At 42.9% G+C, this 23,381-nt stretch overlaps 1 protein-coding gene across 2 annotated transcripts in view; it reads left to right on the plus strand.

Annotated features, from left to right (window-relative positions):
* CDH13 (cadherin 13) overlaps positions 1-23,381 on the plus strand; it is a 981,031-nt gene that overhangs the window by 210,755 nt on the left and 746,895 nt on the right. For both annotated transcript variants that reach the window (XM_043898157.1, XM_043898156.1), the window contains one exon: positions 492-603. In XM_043898157.1, the coding sequence (XP_043754092.1) occupies positions 492-603 (112 nt within the window). The remainder of the gene's footprint in view (positions 1-491; positions 604-23,381) is intronic.

A 23,381-nucleotide genomic window follows, 5' to 3' on the forward strand; every position in this document is an offset into this window, starting at 1 on the left:
CAGAATCCATGGGTGGCTCATGGCCACCATGTTGTACTGTGAAGGTCTAGAGCCCTTGAATTCTTGTTAGAAGTAACTTCCAGTGAAATAGTTCTGTTTTCCTCCTCTTCATCGGTGACAATGATCCTTTGCATCTATGAAAGTGAAGTTGGTTTTCGCTCAGGCATCATATGAAATTGACAGTTTCTGTAATGAAATTTCACACATGGAAAACCATGGTGAGATTCTAAGCAGGTGTAAAAATCTGACGAAGTTATTTCTTTAACTGCAACTTAATGGAAACTGCAACAGCTGTTCCCATTTGTGTGTTTTCCAAGTCTCATTGCCAAAGTGAATGGTTGGCAGCCACAGGAGAAGTATCAACTTACCTCTTCATTTGGGAAATGAAATTAAAACCTCAGCTCATTTCTAAAAGTCACAGATTTGGTAAAAAAGTTAGCAGGGCAAACATATAAGCTGCGTTAAAATATTGATGGCTTTGGTTTTCTCAGGTGCTGCTGCTAACATCTGCAGAAGATTTGGACTGCACTCCTGGATTTCAGCAGAAAGTGTTCCATATCGATCAGCCAGCTGAATTCATTGAGGACCAGGCAATTTTAAACTGTAAGCAAAGTCACTCAACAGTACTTTTGGCCTATTCACTGATGTTTAAGAATGTCCCTCAGCATACGGGATTCCCTAAGCTGAGAGTTTTCTGATCAATTTTCTTGTCACTGTTTGACCCAGGGTGGAAAGTCTTGAATTAGGGCTTTGTCAGCTTAGAGGTAAATCGAGTGGTGTGTGTCTTTGTCACATTTGATCACCAGCGAGCATTTCCTGACTGCTCCCAGGAAAGGGGACCACTAGCCTCCACCATGAGTATTGACCTATGGGAAGGAAATGAAATCCATTTCCTCTGGGCAGATCCTGAGAACAGACCATTGCCTTCCTGTGGATTGCTGTTCTACCTGGATTTCTCATACGTAGCACTGGATAAAAATAACATCCAGAGCAGGAGGTTAGCTTCTGGGAATTTTTAGGTATAGGAATTTACACTCTTAAGACTAATAATGTGGTTTTCTGAAAGATTCTAAAGCTCTACTGGCTATTTTGTGGATTAAGCTCAAATTCCCCCAAATTCCGATTGATTTCCTTAAAATATACTACCCTCAGATCTGTGGTTATAATATCTTCCTCTTTTTAATGCCAATATTATATTGTTTTATCTTTACGAGGGCATGGAATGCATTGCTAGATGCAAAAAAAGCATGGTTTTGTTTTAGCACAATGAATTTAAAATTGATGGTAGGCAAATAACCATTTAATTGCAGGCTCTTGAGCACCATTCTTTAACGTTTGGAGTGAAGGATATAAAAACGGTGGCTTAGCTTGGTCAGATGCTCTGTGGTTTGGGGAAGATAACTCTACACTTGAGCTGTGGTCCCAGGTTTGCCTTCTGGGCTGACTGTGTCCCTTCACTTCTGTGCTATGTGGCGAGCATGTTTAAATGAAAGGGGAAGAACATTCAGCCGGCTCAACTGGACTGTTCTGTGAGGCTGGGACACATTTTAAGGGTTGAAAGGAACACAGTAATGAAGATGCAGTGTTGAGGATCGAGGGAGCCCTGCAAGGTGAAGCCCATGCATGTCTTGATGCAATTATGCCAATGAAATCATTTTAGTAATTAGGGTCTATAATGACAAGGTGCAGGACTGGCCCAGTGAGTGAATTCCAACATGTGGTTTCATTGTTAATTTGATCCCTGATGTGACTCCTGGGTCAGGCCATCAGGAACTCTCATTTGTCTTTTGATTCTTCTGTTTATCAGAATCACTATATTTTAAATGGAACTTGGCTTCCGAGAACCATTTTTTTCTGGCTCTCCTCTCCTCTCGTCTGCTTCATCTCCCTCTCTTCTGTCTCTCTCTCTCCTTTCCCTTTTTTTCCCAAGTGATTATCCCAAATGGCATCTATATTAACATGTGTGGAAATGTGAAGCCACCCTGAGTATGGAAATTAATAGAGTTGGTATGCAAAGCAGGCCCATAAATGTGATTGCTTCTGTAATCTTCACGACACCAAACAGCTTTTAATTCACCTCTGAGAAGCTGGAAACAATCATACTTTGGGGATCTTTTTAATTTAAACTAGACCATCCTGTACATTCCAATATTACAGTTTTGTGTGTGTCTGTGTAGGTTTTTATTTTTTTTAATCCTCTAAGTAATTTAGTGGGTTATGGTTGTTGATTCTGTATAAGCTAGTAAAAGTGAAATGGAACTGGGTTGATTATCAATGATAGCACATTCAGTAAAAGTTGGTGATTTGAGGATATTTAATAATTTATATGTGATTTTGTAAGTGAATTGTTGGATCAGCAAAATCTGACCAGCCCCCTCCCCTGTCAATGAAACTGTGGGTCTATATGTATTACTAGGGGAAAATAATGGACAAAGAACAGATCTGGGCTGCTACTTTCCAGTTTATCTCAAAACAGTGAGCATAGGTTGTCATAGATACTGTGAATAAGGTTAATTGTGCCTAAATGAAGAAGAAAGTTTTCACAGAGCTGAGAATGCCTACTGACTACTGTTTGGGAAAATCTGGATTTCTGGAAGTAATAACAATGTATTTTGCTCTATTCAACATGCAGGAAGAAATAAAAAGTCCAAAACTTTGAACAGATTTTTTCCCCCAAACAACCAATATTTTACATCTCCCTCCTTCCCTTCTCATTCTTAGTTCCTTTCATTCATATCTCTGTGGTCCAACACAAGACCTCTTCTATCTCTGAAAAATGTGATTAGCCAAAAAGCCAGTGAGTGGTGCGTTCTCTCAGAATGAAGACCATATTGTCACAAGGCTAACATCTGGAGGAAAACTGGGAAGAATCAAACAGAATCAGTGGTTTAAGTGTACTTAGATATGTGAGGTCACTGCCAAGATCCTGGAAATGGTTAGGGATCATTCAGTAACATGTAAATATAAGCTGATGATCTAGGTAATAACAGAGGTTAAAAGAAACCAGGTTAGTAACATTACCTTGAACTCCTCCTATGACACTGACACTTTCCATTTTTCTTTGTAATATTTTACAAGAGCTTTGGCTTCCAATCATCGTGAATTTTTGTCTTGCAGGAAGTATAAAATACAGCATAATCAATCAATTGATGTCCAGACTTTTCACCATTCTATAAACTTGTCTGAAAATGTTTTCTCTTTGCCTGGCAGACATAGTATATCTGCTTACACCCCAGACTTATATTCAACCAATTCTGTGTTCAGCATTCAGAACCTTCCAGTAAATGTTTATTCTGTCCACGACTTCCTGCTCTCTTTGTTCAGACAGTAATATTTCCTTTTATCCTTTTTCATCTTTCTCTTCAATTCTCACTGACTTATCTCTTTCTGTTTTAACTGTTACTAATGGTCACCTCCACTCCTTTCATTTCCATAATATTTTATTCACTGCTCACTCCGATACATTTTTCCTTCAGTTGTTCTAAAGCCTTTTATTTTCCTCACATCCAAATAACTCTTTATTCTGCTCTCCTTTCCAGTAACTAGACTTGCTTTCGTCTTTAAAGGGCCATTTTCCAACAAGCGTCTAGGATCAAAACATGGCATCCCACTATTTCTTCTGAAGTAACCAAGGGAGTTTATCACTGTATCTTTCACAGGGTGAGGCAAAGCCCCCAACTCAGGAGCACTTGGCTTCATCTCAGTCTTGAAAGGAGAGCTGGGAAGATGTGGTTATTCTCATTTTCTGTGAGAAGTACAAGAAGAAAGAGGAAGACAGTTTAAAAGGCAGAAACTCAGAAAGGAGACATCCACTCATGATCTTTGGACTCAGGGAGGGCTCTGTCCGAGGTTGGTTGTAGGCAGTCCTTCGAGGCCTCCAAGACCCAGAATTCTCTAAAACTGGTTGATGAGGTTGCTTCTTCTGCAATGTGAAAATCATGCGATTCTGGTAGCCACTATCTTGGTACCACGAGATTTGGGTAGTGACCCTGGTTACAGCCTCCCAGGCTCCAGAAGAAGAGTTGGCCTGGAAAGCTGACCAGCCAACCGGCTGATGTGGACAAAGACCAAGTGATAAGGCCCTGGCTATCTTGTGTCCTGAAAAATCACAGAACGGAACACTCTGCCCTGCTCTAATCAGCTCAGACAGACCTTCCTGGCAGCAGGGAGGGGTCTGTTTGCTAAGGGAACCGTAGCTGGCCTCTCTCTGGGTAACTCTCCTTTATGGAGCTGCCCTCTACGCAGGAACTTGAGGACGCAAGTGGCTCCCTTCTTGGTCCTGCTGTATTTGGCCAAGTCATCAAGCTGGCAGAGAGGGGGACAAGGAGAAGGGTGGAGAAGGCACCACGGATGTTTAGCCACTTGAGCTCAAAAGGGACGTGTATTGTTTCTGTTCACACTCTTGGCCAGACCTAATCACAGAGCCAAGCTAACTGCGAGAGAGGCTGGACAGCATGGAGGAACTCAAGTATGGGCATAAGCTCACTGTCTCTACACAGATCCTAACACAGCAAAGCGACCCCAGTCAAAAAGACTCCTGAAAGAGATGTAATGAGGCCACAACGGAGGCCGCTGCCTCTGACTAACCTGGGTCAACACGGGGATGAGACAAAGACCGCCATTCAAACAGGACAGGAGACCATGCCCCTGGGACTACCTCCTGCTTTTCTTGGCAGGGCATGCTTTCCCCTGAGCAGAACAGCTTCTTCACTGCCCCCTCTTGGAAACACCCAGGCAGGGACCTTCTGATAGTTGTAGTAAGGATGGGCCCCGATTGCATTCTTCTGATGATTATAGTATTGAGGTTAAAGTCATACAGTTTAAAACTCATGTTGACTAGGGTTCAAACAAATGACATAGTCCCATGTTAGCTGCATGACAATCCTGCAAGTCTGAATTATTTCATCTCTCTAAGAAGGATAACCACAGTCTTTAACTCTAGAGTTAATGCAATGATTGATGGAAAGATGCTTAGAACATAGTTGTGAGTAGCTGGAAGCTGGTAGTGTTATTACTATTATTCTTGCCATTGCTGTTATTATTATTGCTCTTGTTGTTAGTATTATTATTATACATAGATCTTAGATAGGTTTGGTATCCTTATGATGGCCATCTAAACCTGAAATTAGCAGACAAATCATGGCCATTAAAATCTGAAGAGATTAAAAAAGAATCTAAAGCAATGATTCTAGGATTTGAATTTCATGGACCAATAGAATTTTTAAAATACGTGTAAATCTATGGCTGATTCATATCAATGTATGACAAAAAAAAAAAAAAACCTAAAAAAAAAAAATCTTGGATTGATAAGAGTATATTTTACAACATTTTTCTTAGTCTGAATACGAAAAAAAAAAAAAGAAGAAGAAGAAGCAGGCTAATGAGTGAGATAAAGTGAGACTACCTCCATTTACTTTGGCCAGACTTTTAAAATGTCATTGTTATCAAAAAACAAACAAAATAGGAATAAGGACCAATTCGCAAAGAGTGGGACACGACTGAGCGACTGAACTGAACAAGAGATAAGTCAGTCTTTTGAGTAAATTTGTATTGTAAAAAATGCGCCAAATGTTTTTGTTTACCTCATTTTGTGGGAAACCACTGATTTAAGGTATTAGAGAACTTCCAGAAAATGTAACAAGTGTGCCCACATTAGGGGCAGATGTTGGGAAATTTAAAAGGCTCCCCTAGAGTTGACCAGTGCAGCATCTATGGCCTTCATAGTTGATATTTACTGCATGCTCTCTAAGTGTCACCTTGAACCTCATAACAGACCTTAAGGGAAAAAATACACTCATGTGCCCATTTTACAGGTGAGGATACTGAGGCTGGGCTAGGCGAGGCCATTTATCCATGGCTGTATTGCTTGTAATTGGTGGCATCCAATTTTGAGTCCAGGGTTTCTGTGCTCTGGCTCTTATCCAGAGTTCTGTGGTCTTGCGGCCTTGTAGCTTTTGTTGATGTTGGTGATGACCCATCAGAGAAATTTGCCACTTAATTTTCCCATCTGTTTTTGTCAATCTGGATGAAATAGAAAATTTCTACTGCATTATGTTCTTTCTGTTCATAGACAAGTTCATTCTTCCTCTGTAATGTGGAAAAAAGTATCTATTTTGCTTTTTTTGAATGGGTCCGGTGCCAGATTACCCATGACCCTATACTCCTGGCTTTCGGCCCTTCGCCCATGTTCCTTTCACCAAGACGTTTCTTGGTCATGCCACCTTGACACTGACCTTGGTTGGTAGCCAGGTCACCCACGGAGTCTGTGGTGTCCCATTAATCATATTTGTACTTAACATACATGAGTCATGGCTTTTGAGGGTGTTTTTAATTGACTATAAATCACACGGGGAACTTGAAAAATGAAGGCAATTAATGAAAAAGCAATGTGAGAGGTGTTTTGCATCCTAACACAGGAAATACATCGCCAGTGAATTAAATGTCAAAACAAAGGCCCTTTTGACCCTGCTAAAAAGGTTTCATTTGAGTGGTAGTAAATGGATGAACTTTCCAACCTGGCAGGTGGAGGAATTCCTGTTTCTTGAGTTCAAGCTGACTCAGGATTTTGTCTATGTATATCCTCTATCCTTGAGAACTTCCTAAGTTCTTTTGGTTTTCAGTTTTAGTGATTTAAAAAATGGAAAAGAAACCAATGATAATTTCCTTTCCATTTTCTGATTGTCCTCTGCACTACTAACTTGCATGTTCTTTCAGGTTGGGAGACTGATTAACTGATTAGTGAAATTATTTAACATGCCCTATACTACAGTCTACATAGATCTGAATAGGTTGGAGTTACAAGTGGTATATTTGTTTTAAACTGTCATGATATACCAAAGAAAATTATTCTGGTGTCACTTAATTCACTCCATCATCATGAAGGTGATTATACTTTGGGTCTAAATGTGGACTCCTGTTTACATTCATGACTTTTTACTATATGTAAACAGAATCCTATAGAAAAGTAATATTTTTACAGGTTTGCTCCCCACCCACTACCACCAACATAACTGTAACAGTTGACTAATCAGCTAATTAATATATATTATGATCCTCATAAATGCATTATATTAACTACCTCATTTCATAAATGTAAAGTGATATAAAATAATTGCAGACTGAAAAGAACACATATACACACCAGAGAGGGATATGGTAAAATGCTTAGAGATCCTGCATTAGACTAGGGTCCTAAGTTGTACTTTGAAGATTGGGAAACATACGAGGTAACAGGGTAAGAGGGCCTTAGGAGTAGAGGAATGTGGATATGGGTAGAGCTCTCTTGGCATAAATTTTCTTATCAGTGGAATGAAAGGAATGAATAGGCCAGAGGAATCGCATTGTCGGCTCATGGACTAAATCTGTCCTGCCTGCTTGTCCTGCTTGGCAGCTCAGTGTAGGAGTCTGAAGTGTTTAATGAAAGGAATTTGTCGTCAACATTGAGAATTTCATTTTTAAAAATTCATAACTTCTGGGAAGTACTGGTTCTCCAGAATATAGACCCCAGAGGCAAATGAATCACAGTGGTAGCAGCCTCAATAGGTTGTTCTGAGGATTAAATGCTCAGGTCTGTAAAGGGCTCTGAAAACTCTGCTGGAAGTAGTGTAGCAGTAACAGTGGCTGAGGCCTTCCTGGTGCTTCTCCAGCCTCCACTGTCTTCCTGTCATCTAATCAGCTTCCTCCTTTATTCCACCTGCCCCTCATAGGCATCTACAGTCACCTCCATGAAGTCACCCTTGCTCCTAAGACAGGTGTGCGGGTCAGATGATATGCTCCAAAGACCAAACACACGTGCTGTTTGTATCACATCATTGCTGTCATTGACAGCAGCTCTTATTGGTGGTGAGGGAAGCGGAGGACACTACGGAGAGATGCAAGGGCAGGGAATGGCTAGCATTGACTGTGACTTTGAAATCTACCTTCAGTGTTTTGAATCACCAATACAGGGACTAGGTGAAAAGGGGGGCCCTGTGATCAGTGTGGCTGGCTTTCTGGAAGTTCAGAATAGGACACAGATAAGAGAGAACTGCTGGGGAGGCTCAGGCTTACACAGAGCCATTTCAGAAGATCTGAGATGGGATGGATGGGGGAGGTATGTAGAAGGAGAGCTGGTTGGGGGAGAAGGCAGGATGATTAAGAAGTACCAGAGTATGAAACGAGGGTGAGAGCAGAGCCCCAGGCAAACCCCAGGGTCTAGACTGGGGAAGACATCTAGAAGACAAGTTTTCTAAAAGAGTGCAGAATCCTTGAGTCTGTTCCAGCTCAGACACTAACTTGTATGACCCTTTTCCTCTCTGGACCCCTGTTTCCCCATTTGTATAATGAGGATCTATTAGGGTTATTTTGATTGGATTCCAAAGTTACCCAACTCCCAACTGGCTTTAGGAAAACCACAAAATAATCAGCTCACATGATTGAACATCTCAAGGTCTGATCTGGCTTCAGGAACACCTGGATCTAGATGCTGTAATGGTATCATCAATATCACCATTATTCAGCTCTGCTTTATATAGGATTGGTACCCCTCACTGTCAGAGGGGTTTCCTCCAGCATGTCCACCAGAAGTTCCAGCCTTTCATTCTTCTAGCTTAACAACCCAGAGCATCACTTTTTCCAAGTGTCCCAACAAACACTCCATGACTAACTCTCTGGGTCTAGCTTGGGTCACATGTCTATCCCCGAACCAATCAAGGCATCCAGGAAGATTTGGGCTGGCAAAAGCAGGAGAGTTCACTGTGAGGGTGTTCTTTTTGTCGTTGTTTATTCACCCAGCCGTGCCCGACTCTTTGTGACCCCATAGACTGCAGCACGCCAGGCCTCCCTGTCCCTCACCATCTCCTGGAGTTTGCCCAAGTTCATGTTCATTTCATTGGTGATACCGTCCAGCCATCTCATTCTCTGACACCCTCTTTTCCTTCTTTTCCTCCTTCCTTCCTCAGTCTTTCCCAGCATCAGAACTTTTCAATTGAGTCATCTGTTCACATCAGATGACCAAAATAATGATCTTCAGCTTCAGCATCACTCCTTCCAGTGAATATTCAGAGTTAATCTCCCTTAAGATTGACTGGTTTGACCTCCTTACTGTCCAAGGGACTTTCAGGAATCTTCTCCAGCACCATAGTTCAAAAGCATCAATTCTTTGGCATTCTTTCTGCCCTCTTTACGGTCCAGTTCTCACAACTGTACGTGACCACTGGGAAGACCATAGCCTTAGGTATATGGACTTTTGTCAGTAGAGTATTGTCTCTGCTTTTCAACAGTGTCTAGGTTTGTCATAGCTTTCCTGTGAAGAAGCAATTGTCTTCTGATTTCATGGCTGCAGTCACCATCTTCAGTGATTTTGGAGTCCAAGAAGAGGAAATCTGTCACTACCTCCACATTTTCCCCTTCTATTTGCTATGCAGTAAAGGGACCAGATGCCATGATCTTAGTTTTCTAATATTTAATCTTAAGCCAGCTCTTTCACTCTCCTCCTTCACCCTCATCAAGAGGTTCTTTAGTTCCTCTTTACTTTCTGCCGTTAGAATGCTATCATCCACATTTCTGAGGTTGTTGATGTTTCTCCCGCCTATCTTGATTTCAGCTTTGGGCTTCCCAGGTGGCTCATTAGTAAAAAAATCCACCTGCAATACAGAAGACATAGGAGACACCAGTTTGATTCCTGGGTCAGGAAGATCCCCTGGAGGAGGGCATGGCAACCCACTCCAGTATTCTTGCCTGGAGAGTATCACGGACAGAGGAGCCTGGAGGGTTACAGTCCATAGGGTTGCCAAGAGTTGGACATGACTGAAGTGATTGAGGGGTTCTACTCTATTGCTAAGGTCCCTTTCAGGACTGACATTCTATGACTGCAGGCTATGCTTCGTGCATGAGAATTTTTAGAACCTAGCACATGCGCACATTGGAAATGTCTCTTAGGGGGCAGGGATGAGGACAATCATCATGCCAGTTTTCTCACTGGTGATGCTGGTGAGCAGATTGCTTAATTAAGACTGTCAAATTCTAAGTACTGCCATATGGCCTCACTCTTCAACCTGTTGAGTGTCTTCATTCACATGGTTCTGGAGCTGGTATAAATCTCTTTTATTTCTGTTTTTCTTCAAGGGGTTAAGAATACAGGAACATGCAGGTGTTACAGGAACATCTCCTAATTTAAGGTGTTAGAACCACATGAATTGAGCTGCTTAATGAGTACGACATCAAAACATAAATTGGACAAGATTAAGCATGTCTTTAAATAGTGAGAAGGCAGAAGATCTTATTATCCTGTAATAGGTCAAATCCACACATATTCTAAAACTTGTGATGCCTTCTGTCTGTCCTTTTTATCCTAATTTTCATGGAAATTTTGGTTGGCTTGAAAGCAAAAGGGCAAGAGGTGCAAACACTTCCCAGTCAGAATATCCCCAGGCACTTTTTGTGTTTGACTGAATCTGTATTCTCTTTCTGGAGGCAGAAATAGGAGATAGGATAGGAAATGACATACAAGGAGTACTGTTTGTTTAGCCGATTATTTAAGAGTTATAGTATGGTCACATCCCTTATGCCAGACCCTATACTAGGTATAAGGTATAAGACTTTGAACAAGAATTCTAAAAAAGATGCCTTTTATACTAGAGCTTTCATTTTTATGGAATGAGAGAGACAGCCATGATAGAAATAAACATCTAAGAAGACAGGAAAATTACACATAAAAAGCTGATGATATTTCCTATGAAGGAAATAAGACGAGGTTGTGTGATAGAGATTTCTGGATGGATGTGATAAAATCGGCAGCTAAAGACGTTCTCTCTGAGAAGCTGAGACCTAAACTAGGAGAAGGAACCAGGTGGAGATTGCATTCGTAAACCTTTAGGCAGAGGGATCAGGTAATGTAAAAGCCCTAAGATGAGAACGGGTTTTTAGTTTGAGATACTGGTTTGAGATACTGAGATACTGATATAGGAAAGGACTTTCCTGATAGCTCAGTTAATAAAGAATCCGCCTGCAATGCAGGAGATCTTGGTTAGATTCCTGAGTCAGGAAGATCTGCTGGAGAAGGGATAGGCTACCCACTCCAGTATTCTTGGGCTTCCCTTGTGGCTCAGCTGATAAAGAATCTGCCTGCAATGCGGGAGACCTGGGTTGAAAGGGGCTATCATTTTACCATTTCATCAAATCAACCACCCTATAAGATAGGATTCTAAATCTCATTTTAGCAATGATGGCATGAAGTTTGACTTAAAGATACAATATCTCAAAAGAAGTGTCAGCAGTGGAAAAGGAGCCCTGACCTCCTGACCCTGCCTGCTCTCTCCACGTGGGAAGCTGTATCCACTTTCCTCTCACAGAAGTGCCCCAGTCCTTCCTGTGGAGAGCAGACGGGGCCCCCGCGAACCTCGTGGGGCCCTTGGCATGGGCTCCCTGAGTTGGCTCACTTGTGTCCATCCCTTGCCACGTGGTGGTGTATCCAGTCACTCAAGCCCTCAGCTCCTCAGTTTTCCCGTCTGTAAAATAGAAGTACTGTTTTGAGGACTGATGACTCAAGATAATATATGTAATGTGTTAGGACAGCACCTGCCACTTGGACACTATATATAAAGGTTGTTTGCGTGTGTGTGTGTATAGTCTCTCAGTCAGGTCCGACTCTCTGCAACTCTACGGGCTGTAGCCCCCGAAGCTACTCTGTCTGTGGGATTTTTCCGGCAAGAATAGTGAGGTGAGTTGCCGATTCCTACTCCAGGGGATCTTCCTGACCCAGAGATGGAACCTGCATCTCCTGTGTCTCTGGCGTTGCAGGCAGATTCTTTAATCTGCTGAGACATCTGGGTTGATTTTATCATTTGAAAGAATAAGGCAAAGGAGGGGAGTTCTGCAGAACGATGCTGTTGGAATAGGCAGTGCCAGTGTTTACTGAAGGCAGCACAGGGGGCTTGCAACCCTCACCATAACGCCTCTGAAATAGGACGTGTGTTCTCCCTACTTCCTCTAAGTCTCCACACTACCACCTCCCAATGCACACATCCTTTGCTTCCTCATGTTTGATCTCTTTGGGTTACAGATTAAAAGGATGTTCCTTGAAAAGTATTTGAGAAGTGATTCTTCCAAACCTTAGATCCAGATGTGTTTTGGAAATTAGAAAAAGCTAGTAAAGTGTATATGCTGTATATTACCCATTCCACCGGGGGGTTCTGGGGCAGCGCCCTGTACCCTGCAGATGCAGTGGTACATATGGATATTTACCCTAAGCAGGATAACTGAGGACCACAAATATCACTGTGTCTGTTCAGGTTGGATTTTGCTACCTAATGAGTTACATGGACACTGCTTACATGCAGAGCATCTTGGGTTTCTGAGTGGCAGGCTGCCTTCCTCAGGAGAATATTCCCCTGAAAATTTGCAGACCTCAGTTCTGCTGAAACATTCAGCTGGCCCCCCACACCCCAGCTGCTTCTGGGGCAGCAGAGTGTGCTGGGCCACCAGCCACCAGGTCCCGGCCACCCCCACACAACCCCGCTCCTCCTTGCGAGCAACTTGGTAAATGACGTCTTGGCAGGACACCCCTGAAAAGTGTCCAGCTGCAGCACCAGCTTATTTCATCCCCATCTGAAGCCCCAACGGTTGTCAGCCATCCAGCCTCCTCTTAACTGCGCCAGTCAGCTGATTGCAGAGACCTCCCAGAGGATCTATTTTCAGCTAAAACCGGTCTTAATTTTCATACGTATACATTAAATTCCGTGGGGGCAGGGGGGATTCCAAATGAGGAAACATTGATTCTGAATAACATGAAAGAAATAATTAGTGCTTGAAAAACAGTTCAAAATATGAGTCAAAACCTCCAAGGAATATGGTTAGCACTGCATTTTTCAGTGGAAGGAAGTTTGTCGAATTAGAAACAGAAAGAGTGAGGGTGAGCGGGGATAAATCAAGCTAGGAAGGGAATTCAAATTCTAGGCACTGAGGGAGGAAACTGAAATTAGGGGGCAACCAGGATTGTCAGGTAGATGCCCATGGGGATGTGGCCCAGGCATCATTCCCACGGTCTGAAGAGGCATCGAGGGGGAGGGCATGGGCTAGTGATCCCTGGTGGCCTGCAGCGGCTTTAAATAAGATTTTGGTTTCCCAGCCAGAGAGTGAAGGCAGGCTAGAGCACTGAACCACCAGGGCCAGTGGCCTGTGACAAGGTCCTGGCCTATTAGCTGGGTAGAAATGAACTTCCGCAAAGGGACGGAAAGTAGTGAAAAAAGTAAAGTGTTTATCTGAAGGAAAGAGTACCTGTGAATAGACTCGCTCGGGTGGGCTCAGAGAGAGAGCCGCGCCCTCGTGTCATCTGAGTCACTGATATGGGGAGTCCTACTGGGTTTCTCCTGACCAGTCATCTTGCTTTTGCCTGGCTCTGAGTCCATACTGGGTTTAACTCAGAGTCCTCCGCTGTGTGCACGTGCGTCTCTGAGCCAAGATGGCTTCTAGTGAAGAGGCCTATGGGCAGGTTGACATCACCTACTACGATGTGGTGAAGGTGAAAATGAAACTTAGTTGCTCACTGGCGTCTGACTCTATGTGAGTCCATGGACCCTAGCCCACCAGGCTCCTCCATCCATGGAATTCTCCAGGCAAGAACACTGGAGTGGGTTGCCATTTCCTTCTCCAGGGCATCTTCCCAACACAGGGATCAAACCCAAGTCTCCTGCCCTGCAGGCAGATTCTTCACTGTCTGATCCACCAGGGAAGCCTGGGGGTGCCCCCTCCCTTTTTGACCCTCGAGGAGCCGTTCTGCACCTGTGTGGTCAGGAAGGTCTCCTTGACTTTGAGAGTGAGAAATAAGCAACTCCTTTATCTCTTACCTCTTCCTTTATCTCTTATCCTCCCTAAGCTGTTGCCTTTCACCCACCTCCCCTCCATTTTTTTTTTTTTTCTTTTTTGAGAAACTTGCAGTAGCTTCAGCATGCAAAAGTCAGCCACCTTGCCATCCCGCCTGGTGGCTAGAAAAATCTGAGCCTGCACAACTCAAGTCTTGCCTTTCTTCTTGACAAGTATTTTCTTTTTTATTCTTTTTCTCTTATTCTTATTTTATTCTTTTTCATTCTGCTGAGCTCATAGGAAATAAGACAGAGTAAAATGCTTGGAAACACAGGCACTTGCAGACTACAAAGCTCTGAACGTAAAGGCGGTGAACTTGCTGAGTAAAGCCAAATGCTCTGAGACTCAGAACACCTTCCTGCCTTGTCTCTGTTCAGCAGCAGCCCCCTGTCTCCTCACCCAGGCTAAACAGGTCTCACGGTGGGTGGGAACCTTGTAGGAAATCCTGAGTTAGCTCTACCTAAGGCTTACATTTACAATGTAGAAAGCCCTTTTCCCTCTTGGTAAAGCCAGGCTTTCAAGACTTATGTTTCACTGAAGTCTTTAGGCTGAATATTGAATCTTTCACTCTCTTTGCATTCCTAATTCAACACCCTAATCTTCCCTAAAGCAACAGATGCCTCTGGCAAAGAGCAGGGAAGTCAACTAGGAAAATCTGAAAGGAAGAGCAAGCAGGAGCATTTCCATAAAATGGACCCTGCTACTACAGGCACAAACCCAGGCTGACAAGAAGGCAGGAAGCCACTGGTAACCACCCAGGAGCTGAGAGCTGAGAGCATGGTTCTGGAATCCCTTCTGGTGGGTTGGGCTTCGGACAGCTGCCCTACTTGGTCAGTGTGGTCTGGGACAACAGCATTAGTGGAGGGATCAATGCCGTCCACGGGTGGGGAGGTGGAGACGGGCAACCTGTAGGGAAGTTACAAACCTCGAAGAGATTGGTGGCGAATTGAACACAAAAAGCCAACTATTTTTGTCTTTACCTCTCCGAAGCACCAGGATTCTGTCTTCAGCATTTATGTTCATATAGGCATCACTTAAGTATGTGAGACTGAGACATTTAAAAGCAGGTCAGGTCTGAATTTACTGAGCTTTCTAAAAAAATAAATAAATAAAGGCAGCAAACTCTCTTTGAAATGTTACGTGGGCTGCTAACTTCTTTGAGGACACAAAGGTCTCTATCGTGCATGTGTGCTAAGTCACTTCAGACATTTCCAACTCTTTGAGACCCCAAGGATTGTAGCCTGCCAAGCTCCTCTGTCCATGGAATTCTTTAGGCAAGAATACTGCACTGGGCTGCCATTTCCTCCTTCAGGGGATCTTTCCAACCCAAGAATCAAACCTGCGTCTCTTATGTCTCCTGCATTGACTGGTGGGTTCTTTACCACTAGTACAACCTGGGAATTTTCTCAAGTTTGCCCATTTGCTGACACAGTCCCCTCCCACCCATGACACCAGCTACATCCATGATCTAGATTTCCAGGACATTCCTCCTCCCCATAGTCAGCTCCCACCATCTCCATATCTTTGCAGGGAGAAGGTCAAGCATTGCTTGGGGTTCAGCAGACCTGGCACAAGCTTGTTGCTATCCCAGCTCTGGTCCTCACTGTATCTGCAGCAGGCAGACACCCAGGTTCCAGGGTCTGAATGCTTGGTTTTAAATGCCAGCTCTAATCCTGACTAATGGTGATCTGGGGGAAGTTATTTAACTTCTCTGAGCTTCCATTTCTTCCAAAAGCCAAGCATACAGTGAGGTGCTAAAGACAAATTTGAGGCTGACACATAGACACTGCTTAGTGAAGGGTAGTGATTTATAGCAATTAATGTAATTTGGTGATGGGCTCCCAAAACTCACTTTGAGCTCCATGAGTAAATAATATATGCTGATAATACATGTAGAGTTTGTTCAGCCTCTTCCTATCACTGCGAATATTTTTCACTTTGCAATGGGAGTCACTGCAACATCCTCCTTCTCTTCTTACCCACAAGATCACCCTCAAACAGACTCTCGGCACCAGGCCCTGGTACCTGGCTGAGGGGTCTGAGTGTTTTTAGTTTATTATTAAAATGTTTGCCATTACATTTACATAGTACCCTGCTGGGTTGATTGCTTCATATATCGACAGTACTAAAGTGGATTCTGAATGTTTTGCCTGCCAAGGGCCTTCATCTAGTTCAGCCTGAGCATATATAAAAGTGATTTGAATGGGAGCGTTTGCTCTATTATTTTGGTGATGGATTTAGGGAAATGGAAAGTAGCAAATTGCTTTGTTTTTGGATCTTTTCCAGGTCCATCCTGGTTATGGATAACACTTGCTTGGTTGATTGAAGAAGGCCAGCTGCTGCTCTAATAGCCTGAATCAATGGCCAACGGTGCCCATTAGCAAGCATGTCATGTTCGCTGTAGTGAAAAGCATCTTATAATTATGAATTAATAACTTTTCTATTATATATCAATATGATGCTATACTTTACAACTTAACCTGCCCTTCCATACTAATATTGAAATTAAGGTCAACTCCACTTTTATGATATCCTTCAGAAGATTTACATGCAACTCCTGGCTTTAGCTGAGGGGGTTCACACTCAAAACCTCAGTTTCCAAATCTGTAAAACAGGCTGAATAATTCCCATGTCCTGGGGCTGTGAAAATTCAATAAGAGAAAGACTATGAGAACATTTTTTTTAAAGCCTTTAAGCCCTCTGATGTCCCATGCCTCTTTGGGGAAGATTTTCCTCTGTGTTGACTTTTTCAAATGGAATGTTTCCAACATCAATCTCAAGTGTTCTGTTGTTTTTCTTTACTGTGTAAAATGTGTTTGGAAGAGACATATGGCCAAGGTTGATTCAATGACTGGGCTTACCCAAGACTTATGTGAAAGCAATTGAGTCTGTTGAGACTTCAGCCAAGGCAGATCCATGGAGGACCAACCATTAAAGGCTGTCCCCAAAGGCTGGGGAGAGAAATTCTTCAGTCCTGAAGAGGAATCTGAGAGGGGTGTTACAACATTCCTTTCAGTTAGGAAGAAAATAAAGCCGCCTGGTACACACTGAGATAGCTTCTCAGCAGCTTCTCACTGCTGCCCTTGGAGACAGACACCCACATTGCTAGTGCTGTTTCCTGGCACGTGGGTGGGAAGGAGGGAGAAGGCTGTCTGGCTGCTCACCTGTGGAACTGCTGCCGATCACCTCGTTGGTGCCCCCATGCACCCCCTGCTCTTCCCAGCTCCCACCCCAGGGGTCCTGCCCTGCAGCCACCCCCACCTTCTGTGACAGCACTCGCTGTTTAAAAAAATTGTAATTCCATCTAATTTTTATCTTTACGGAACTTATCTTTCAGGTTTCCTAATATTAACTTTCATATGTGATTATTTGTGTGTGTATGTTCTTAGGAATCTCTGTTTGTATTAATTTAGGTCTAAATGAGTTTTCAGCTCAGTCTGCCATCATAAATAAAATATTATAAAGTGCATGCATTTTAGTGTATAAAAATGCAAATTTTTTAAAGCAGAAGATGAAGATAGAAATTTTGAGGTTTATATTTAAATGAAATAAGGATAGGATAGAATTTTCTAAAGGAATACAGTAAATAGAATACTGAGGTCATAAAAATAATTTTCTTGATCCATTCATCCAAACTCTTAAATAAAGGCGGAATTAATCAGGGACTTGGAAATGGAAATTAATTCCAGCTCTGGTGGAGTCTGTTGCTTTGTGTGTTAGGCTAGTTCAGATGATGTACATACCAGGAAAAGGAGAGGCTGGATGCTTTGGGAAATGTTTACAAAATCTGCCCCTGCTCACACACTCTTCCCCTTGCTCCTGGTATCACACATGAAACCTAAGCTTTCTGTGATGAGCAACTGCTGAAGCTGAGGAAGACTTCTTAAAGGAGAAGAGAAATCTTATATAGTCAATGTCTAGTGGTGACTGAGTTGTAAAGTCACCTACAGACCTTTTATATACTTCCATAGTTTGTTGTTATTTAGTCGCTTCAGTCATGTCTAACTTTTTGCAGCTCTATGGACTGTAGACCACCAGGCTCCTTTGCCCATGGTATTTCTCAGGCAAGAATACTGGAGTAGGCTGCCATTTCCTTCTCCAGGGCATCTTCTTGACTCAGGGATAGAACCCATACCTCCTGCATTAGCTTCCCTGGTGGCTTAGAGGGTAAAGCATCTGCCTGCAATGCAGGAGACCCAGGTTCAATCCCTGAATTGGGAAGATCCCCTGGAGAAGGAAATGGCAACCCACTCCAATATTCTTGCCTGGAAAATCCCATGGACGGAGGAGCCTGGGAGGCTGCAGTCCACTGGGGTCACAAAGAGTCGGACACGACTGAGAGACTTCACTTTCCACTTTCACTTTCTTCTGCATTGGCAGGTGGATTCTTTACCACTGAGCCACCAGGGAAGCCCCACTTCCATAGTTTACTTTGCTTTATTACCACATCTGATGGTGTGTTCTATAGATCCCATTTATATTTAAGACTTTTGGAATTAAAAATATATACATAAGTTTTTATGTGCAAGTATGTCACCTGGAGCACAGTTTATAATAGGAAAAATTCAGAAACAACTCATGGAAAAGTTATACAAATTCTGATACATGCGTATGATCAAGTATCATGTAGTCATGAGAACAATATTTCTGAAAACTATTTAAAGACATGGGAAAGTACTATGATTAAATGTTAAGTAAAAAAGGAATGCAATATAATACATTAATAAAACCAACTGGATTTTAAATACTTTTAAAAAGCCTACTAAGATACTCCCCTGGCAATTCTTCAACATTAATATTAGGCTGATTTTGAAGACGTTACTTAAATTTTTCGTATTTTTTGTAGCCTGCCTAGTGTGTGAATTTCATCCATAATTATTTTCTTAACAAAATGTTTAGTTTTGGAAGTAAAAGAGAAACAGAACGTATTTCCCATCCAGAACTCCAAGTCTTGGAGATTTGTTCGTTACCCTCTGCGTCCTAGAGTCTGTCCTCACCACTGACGCCGCCTGCTGCGTGGATCCCCCAGGGAGGGAACGCAGCCAGCGTGGCAAGCGGAGTCTATCCGCGTGGGCTCTGCCACTTACTAACCACGGTGCAACCACAGGCATGTTCCCTCGCTTGTCAGTCTTGGCTTTCCAGTCTGTGAAATGGGCACATTAACTATACCTGTTTCCTTCTCATCAGGCCACGAAGAAATGAAATAATGCCCTGATGCCTAGAGCACAGCCAGGAGCACACCTTAAACCTCAATGAATGTTTGTTAGCATCTCCACGAGTGGTGTTATGGACTTAATTAGTCAACGTTTGATGTGTTTTGAAGGCAAGAAAAAATAACCAGAAAGCATTTTTAGCCTTTGTTCCACTCTATCCCTAATCCAATCCAGAACTAGCTGAGGCAACAGGGATGCAGAGGTATCGTTTACCTACAGACAAGAGTCACACATCTGTAGATTATCCCCTCCCTCCCCTTGTTTTCTTCTGATGCTGCAAGGATGTTGGCACTAAGATGTGTTCTCCTCACAGGTGACTGGGGAGAAGTTGGCGGGGAGCAGGGCAGGGGGGGTTGTTGTGCTTCATTTTAAGAAGAGCATTCTACAAAAGAAAATAGCTATAAAACACAAACAAGACAACATAACATTTCATTAGTTGGGTTTCCATATTAAATCTCATTATTATGTAACTTCTGTTTTATCATAATAGTGATGGACATCTTTGAAAACTGGGTTCTGGAATGTCTTCCCAGTCTGCATAACTTTCTAGACAGACATTCTGGATTGATGTTTTCTTTCTTCACAGAAATAACAACATACACATGGAAAAGATATGGAAGGGTATCCCTGGTGGTCCAGTGGGACTTTTAAAAATAAACAGCAGAAATTTCTAGAGTATATAAATTATGACTCAATTTGCACTCCTGTTTTCATAAATTATTGCCATGTCACTATTTTTGTAACACTTGTGTGCCATGTAATAAGTGTTCATCTTACTAGTAGAATATTACATGGGATAGGCAATATCCAACTGTTATGGTGTGAGTCCTCCCAGCCTCCTAGGAGGTGGATATGATACAATCCCCCAGATGTGGAGGTGGAGACTAGACAGGAAGACTCACTCACTTCCTAAGGTCACATGGGTCAAATCCACGGCCTCTGGCTCCAAAGTCCCTGCCTCTGCCTTCTCTGACCTGTGCCTGTGCGCACAGGCAACCAGGCCAGCAGCGTGCAGTGGTCACCTCTGCTGGGAGTGCTTCAGGATCACAGGTGTTAACTGTGCTGAGAGAATAGTGAAGGAAATAAGGGTGATTCTTATTCTTATTTTCTTTGGGTTTCTCTGGTGGCTCAGTCAGTAAAGAATCTGCCCACAATGCAGGAGACTGCCTGCAATACAGGTTCTATCCTTGAGTTGAGAAGATCCCTGGAGAAGGAAATGACAACCGACTCCAGTATTCTTGCCTGGGAAATCCCATGGATAGAGGAGCTGCAGTCCATGGGATTGCAAAGAGTCAGACAAGACTTATAGACTAAATCATCATCACCACCACCACCACCACCACAGAGCACTAGAATGCTTTGGCCCCTGACAGATCCTTGGTGGGAGGTGGGACTCTGCTGTAGGGCTCTGTTCCTCCTAGCTTTTCTTTAGCTTCCTTTCTCCTTCCTTCTTTTTCCTCCTCCTGCCCCCCCGACTCCCTCTTCCTTCCTTTTTCTTTTCCATCCCTCCCTTGCCCCCTTCCTTTCCCCCTTCCTTCCTCTAAAAAACAAAAAAACAAACAAAAAAAATGTAATGGGCATGCAAAATCTGGTTTTTAATCTTAAAAATGTTATTTATATTCTTAGTAGGATTTTGATCCAGCCATTTTGTCTTCTGTTCACTCTCTCTGGTGTGCATAATTCCTGCTCTCCTTCTTGGGATATTGTGAAGGAAAAATACTATTTTTTATTTTTAAAAATGGAACTGTTTAAATGAAGGAAGCAGGTATAAGCCTGCCACTTTAATACAAGGGTCCAATAAATCCTAGACATTGCCTCTAATGTTTAGAGGTCTGAAGAGATCTGTCCTGTGAGAGAGTTCACTAATTTCAATTATCTAGATTTTATTATCACCTTCTATGGGTTGGAGAGACAGGATTTTATAGAATGTCATCACCTGAGGCAATGACAAAGGGGTTTCACCCCATTAAATCCAGGAAGCATAGGAGAAGAGATAAGAAATGAGAGGGCTTAGAAGCCGCGCCAGTTTCATTGTAAAATATACGGCTTACTAAGCAACTGTGTGAAATAAAAGCAGGGAATGTCCACTCATGATCCATGCCATTGTGTGTGAGCTGCCTTCTTTGTTATTGCTTGTTAAGCATTATCATCATCATCTTCACCATAAGCTGCAGTTGTGTTTAGCAGCTGGAGAAAGAGCCAGTAGTACAGTAGATAAAGTTCTCAGACTTGAGCGTGTGTCAGAATCACTCAGTGAGAGAAGGGGTCTTGTGCAAAATGCAGGTTGCCAGGCCCCGTGCCCAGTGGCTCAGATTGAGTATGATTGGGATGGAGCCCAGAGATGTGCATTTTGTCAGACGTCTCAGGTGATCCTGGTGCAGGTAGGAGGACCAGTTTGAGAAACACTGACACCAAGCCTCTGCTTTTCATCTGTCGGTCTAGACACTGCATCTTCCCATCACCTTGGCACAATATTTAGTCTAAATTTCAGGTCCTTATCTGTATGAGGAGTGTGTGTAAACCCATACTTCACTCATAAAGCTTCTGTGAGGACTGAGTAAGAGCATGCCTAGGATTAGGCAGCCTCTGCTCTTGACAGTGTTGTCTGTAGAGACCAAAGGCGAGACGTCCATCATGCTGGTCATCTTGGTCCTTGCTCTGTGCCTGAAGCACCGGGCTTAATGGACACTGCATGTTGCTAATGAGCTCACTGCTGAAGCCCAATTGCCTGGGTCAAAATCTTGACTCTTTGATTTGCCTGTGACCTTGGTTTTCCCTGGTGGCTGGTGGCTCAGACAGTAAAGAATCTGCCTGCAATGCAGAAGACCCAGGTTCGATCCTTGGGTCAAGAAGATCCACTAGAGAAGGGAATGGCTACCCACTCCAGTATTCTTGCCTGGAGAATCCCATGGACAGAGGATCCTGGTGGGCTACAGTCCATGGGTTTGCAAAGAGTCAGACATGACTGAGCAACTAACACTTTCTGGGCAAATTGTTTAACCTCCCAGTGCCTCAGTTTCCTCATATATAAAATAGGCCTAATTATAATATGCACTTTTTTTGGGGGGGAGTATATCTTAAAAATTACTCTAAAACTTTAAGACCAGTATGTGGCTAATAGTGAAGGGTCACTTAAGAGTTACATATATAAACAAAACCTTGTTGATTGAATTCATGCATGCCCTCATGGTAAGCTTCTGTGCTTTTCCCTCTTTTCAACATAATGCAGATGTATTCTTCTAGCTGACAGACTGTTAAAGTGGATACCACTTTTAAGAGCCTCCGCTCCTGGGGGAAGGAAATCTGCAGGCATTAGATGGGTTTGGCAGCCAGCAGAGGCATGCTGTTGAGATGGGGAGGCTCCCTGGGGCGGGGTGTCAGGAGAGCAAGCTGGATTCAGCTCTAGTGACTCAGAGAGCTGACAGGTAACAAAATGAGGCTCCCTCAGTTGTCTATGCAGCAGACAAAGCAAGGTATTTAGTTAATAGCAGCAACCCGGTGCCTATAATTTTCAAGTCCTTGGAGGCATATTTCGTGGCCCAGGTTGAGCCAAGGGATGGAAGAGGGAAGTCAGAGGGAATCTATTCTCATGTCCCTCGTTGTAGTGTTTGACTCACCTAAAGTTAACACTAATAGAACTTTGCTCAGAAATGTCATCGCTGAAATAAATGCATTAAATTTAAACTCTTACTGCCCTGATGCATCTGCTGTGCAATTGAACTAGAAACAGCTCAGATTTAAAATGTATCTCCAAGTTTTTCTCAGCCAATGAGACTTAGGCCACTTTGTTTCCTCTGATTGCTCAGCCTTGTCCAATTTTTGGATGCAAGTCTTTTGAATACTTCAGTGGCCATGCTATTTTTTCTCCAATCATCAACTCACAATATAAAGTCTAAGCTGTGAAAAAAAAATATCCAAGTTCCTTCACATCCTTATTCTCTAGCCAACTATGGCTTTAAACTGAAGCTCTATCTGTGAGGGAGAAAATCCCATTTGCACATTTTCTCTTGGTTGGCTGGACTTGCCCACAGATTCTCGGGTGGCATTCAGGAAGCTGCCTCATGTTTTGGCTGTATGTTGGAAATTTCCTTCTGGGACTATACATAGCAAGTACAAGAGGAACACTGTTCAACTCTTGCTCAACGTAGAACTCAATACCTTTTTGCAAGAGATGAATACAAACACCATAATCGTTTGAGCACTATTTTGTGCTTCACATTGTGATTTATTTAAATATAAAATATAAATATAAAATTCCCTCTGATTACAGAGGGAATACATTGTAGAAAAATTGACTATTCCTGAAAAAGCATAAAGAAGGAAATAAAA

Source organism: Cervus elaphus, chromosome 4 (assembly GCF_910594005.1).
Source record: "Cervus elaphus chromosome 4, mCerEla1.1, whole genome shotgun sequence".
Classification (NCBI taxonomy): Eukaryota; Metazoa; Chordata; class Mammalia; order Artiodactyla; family Cervidae; genus Cervus; species Cervus elaphus.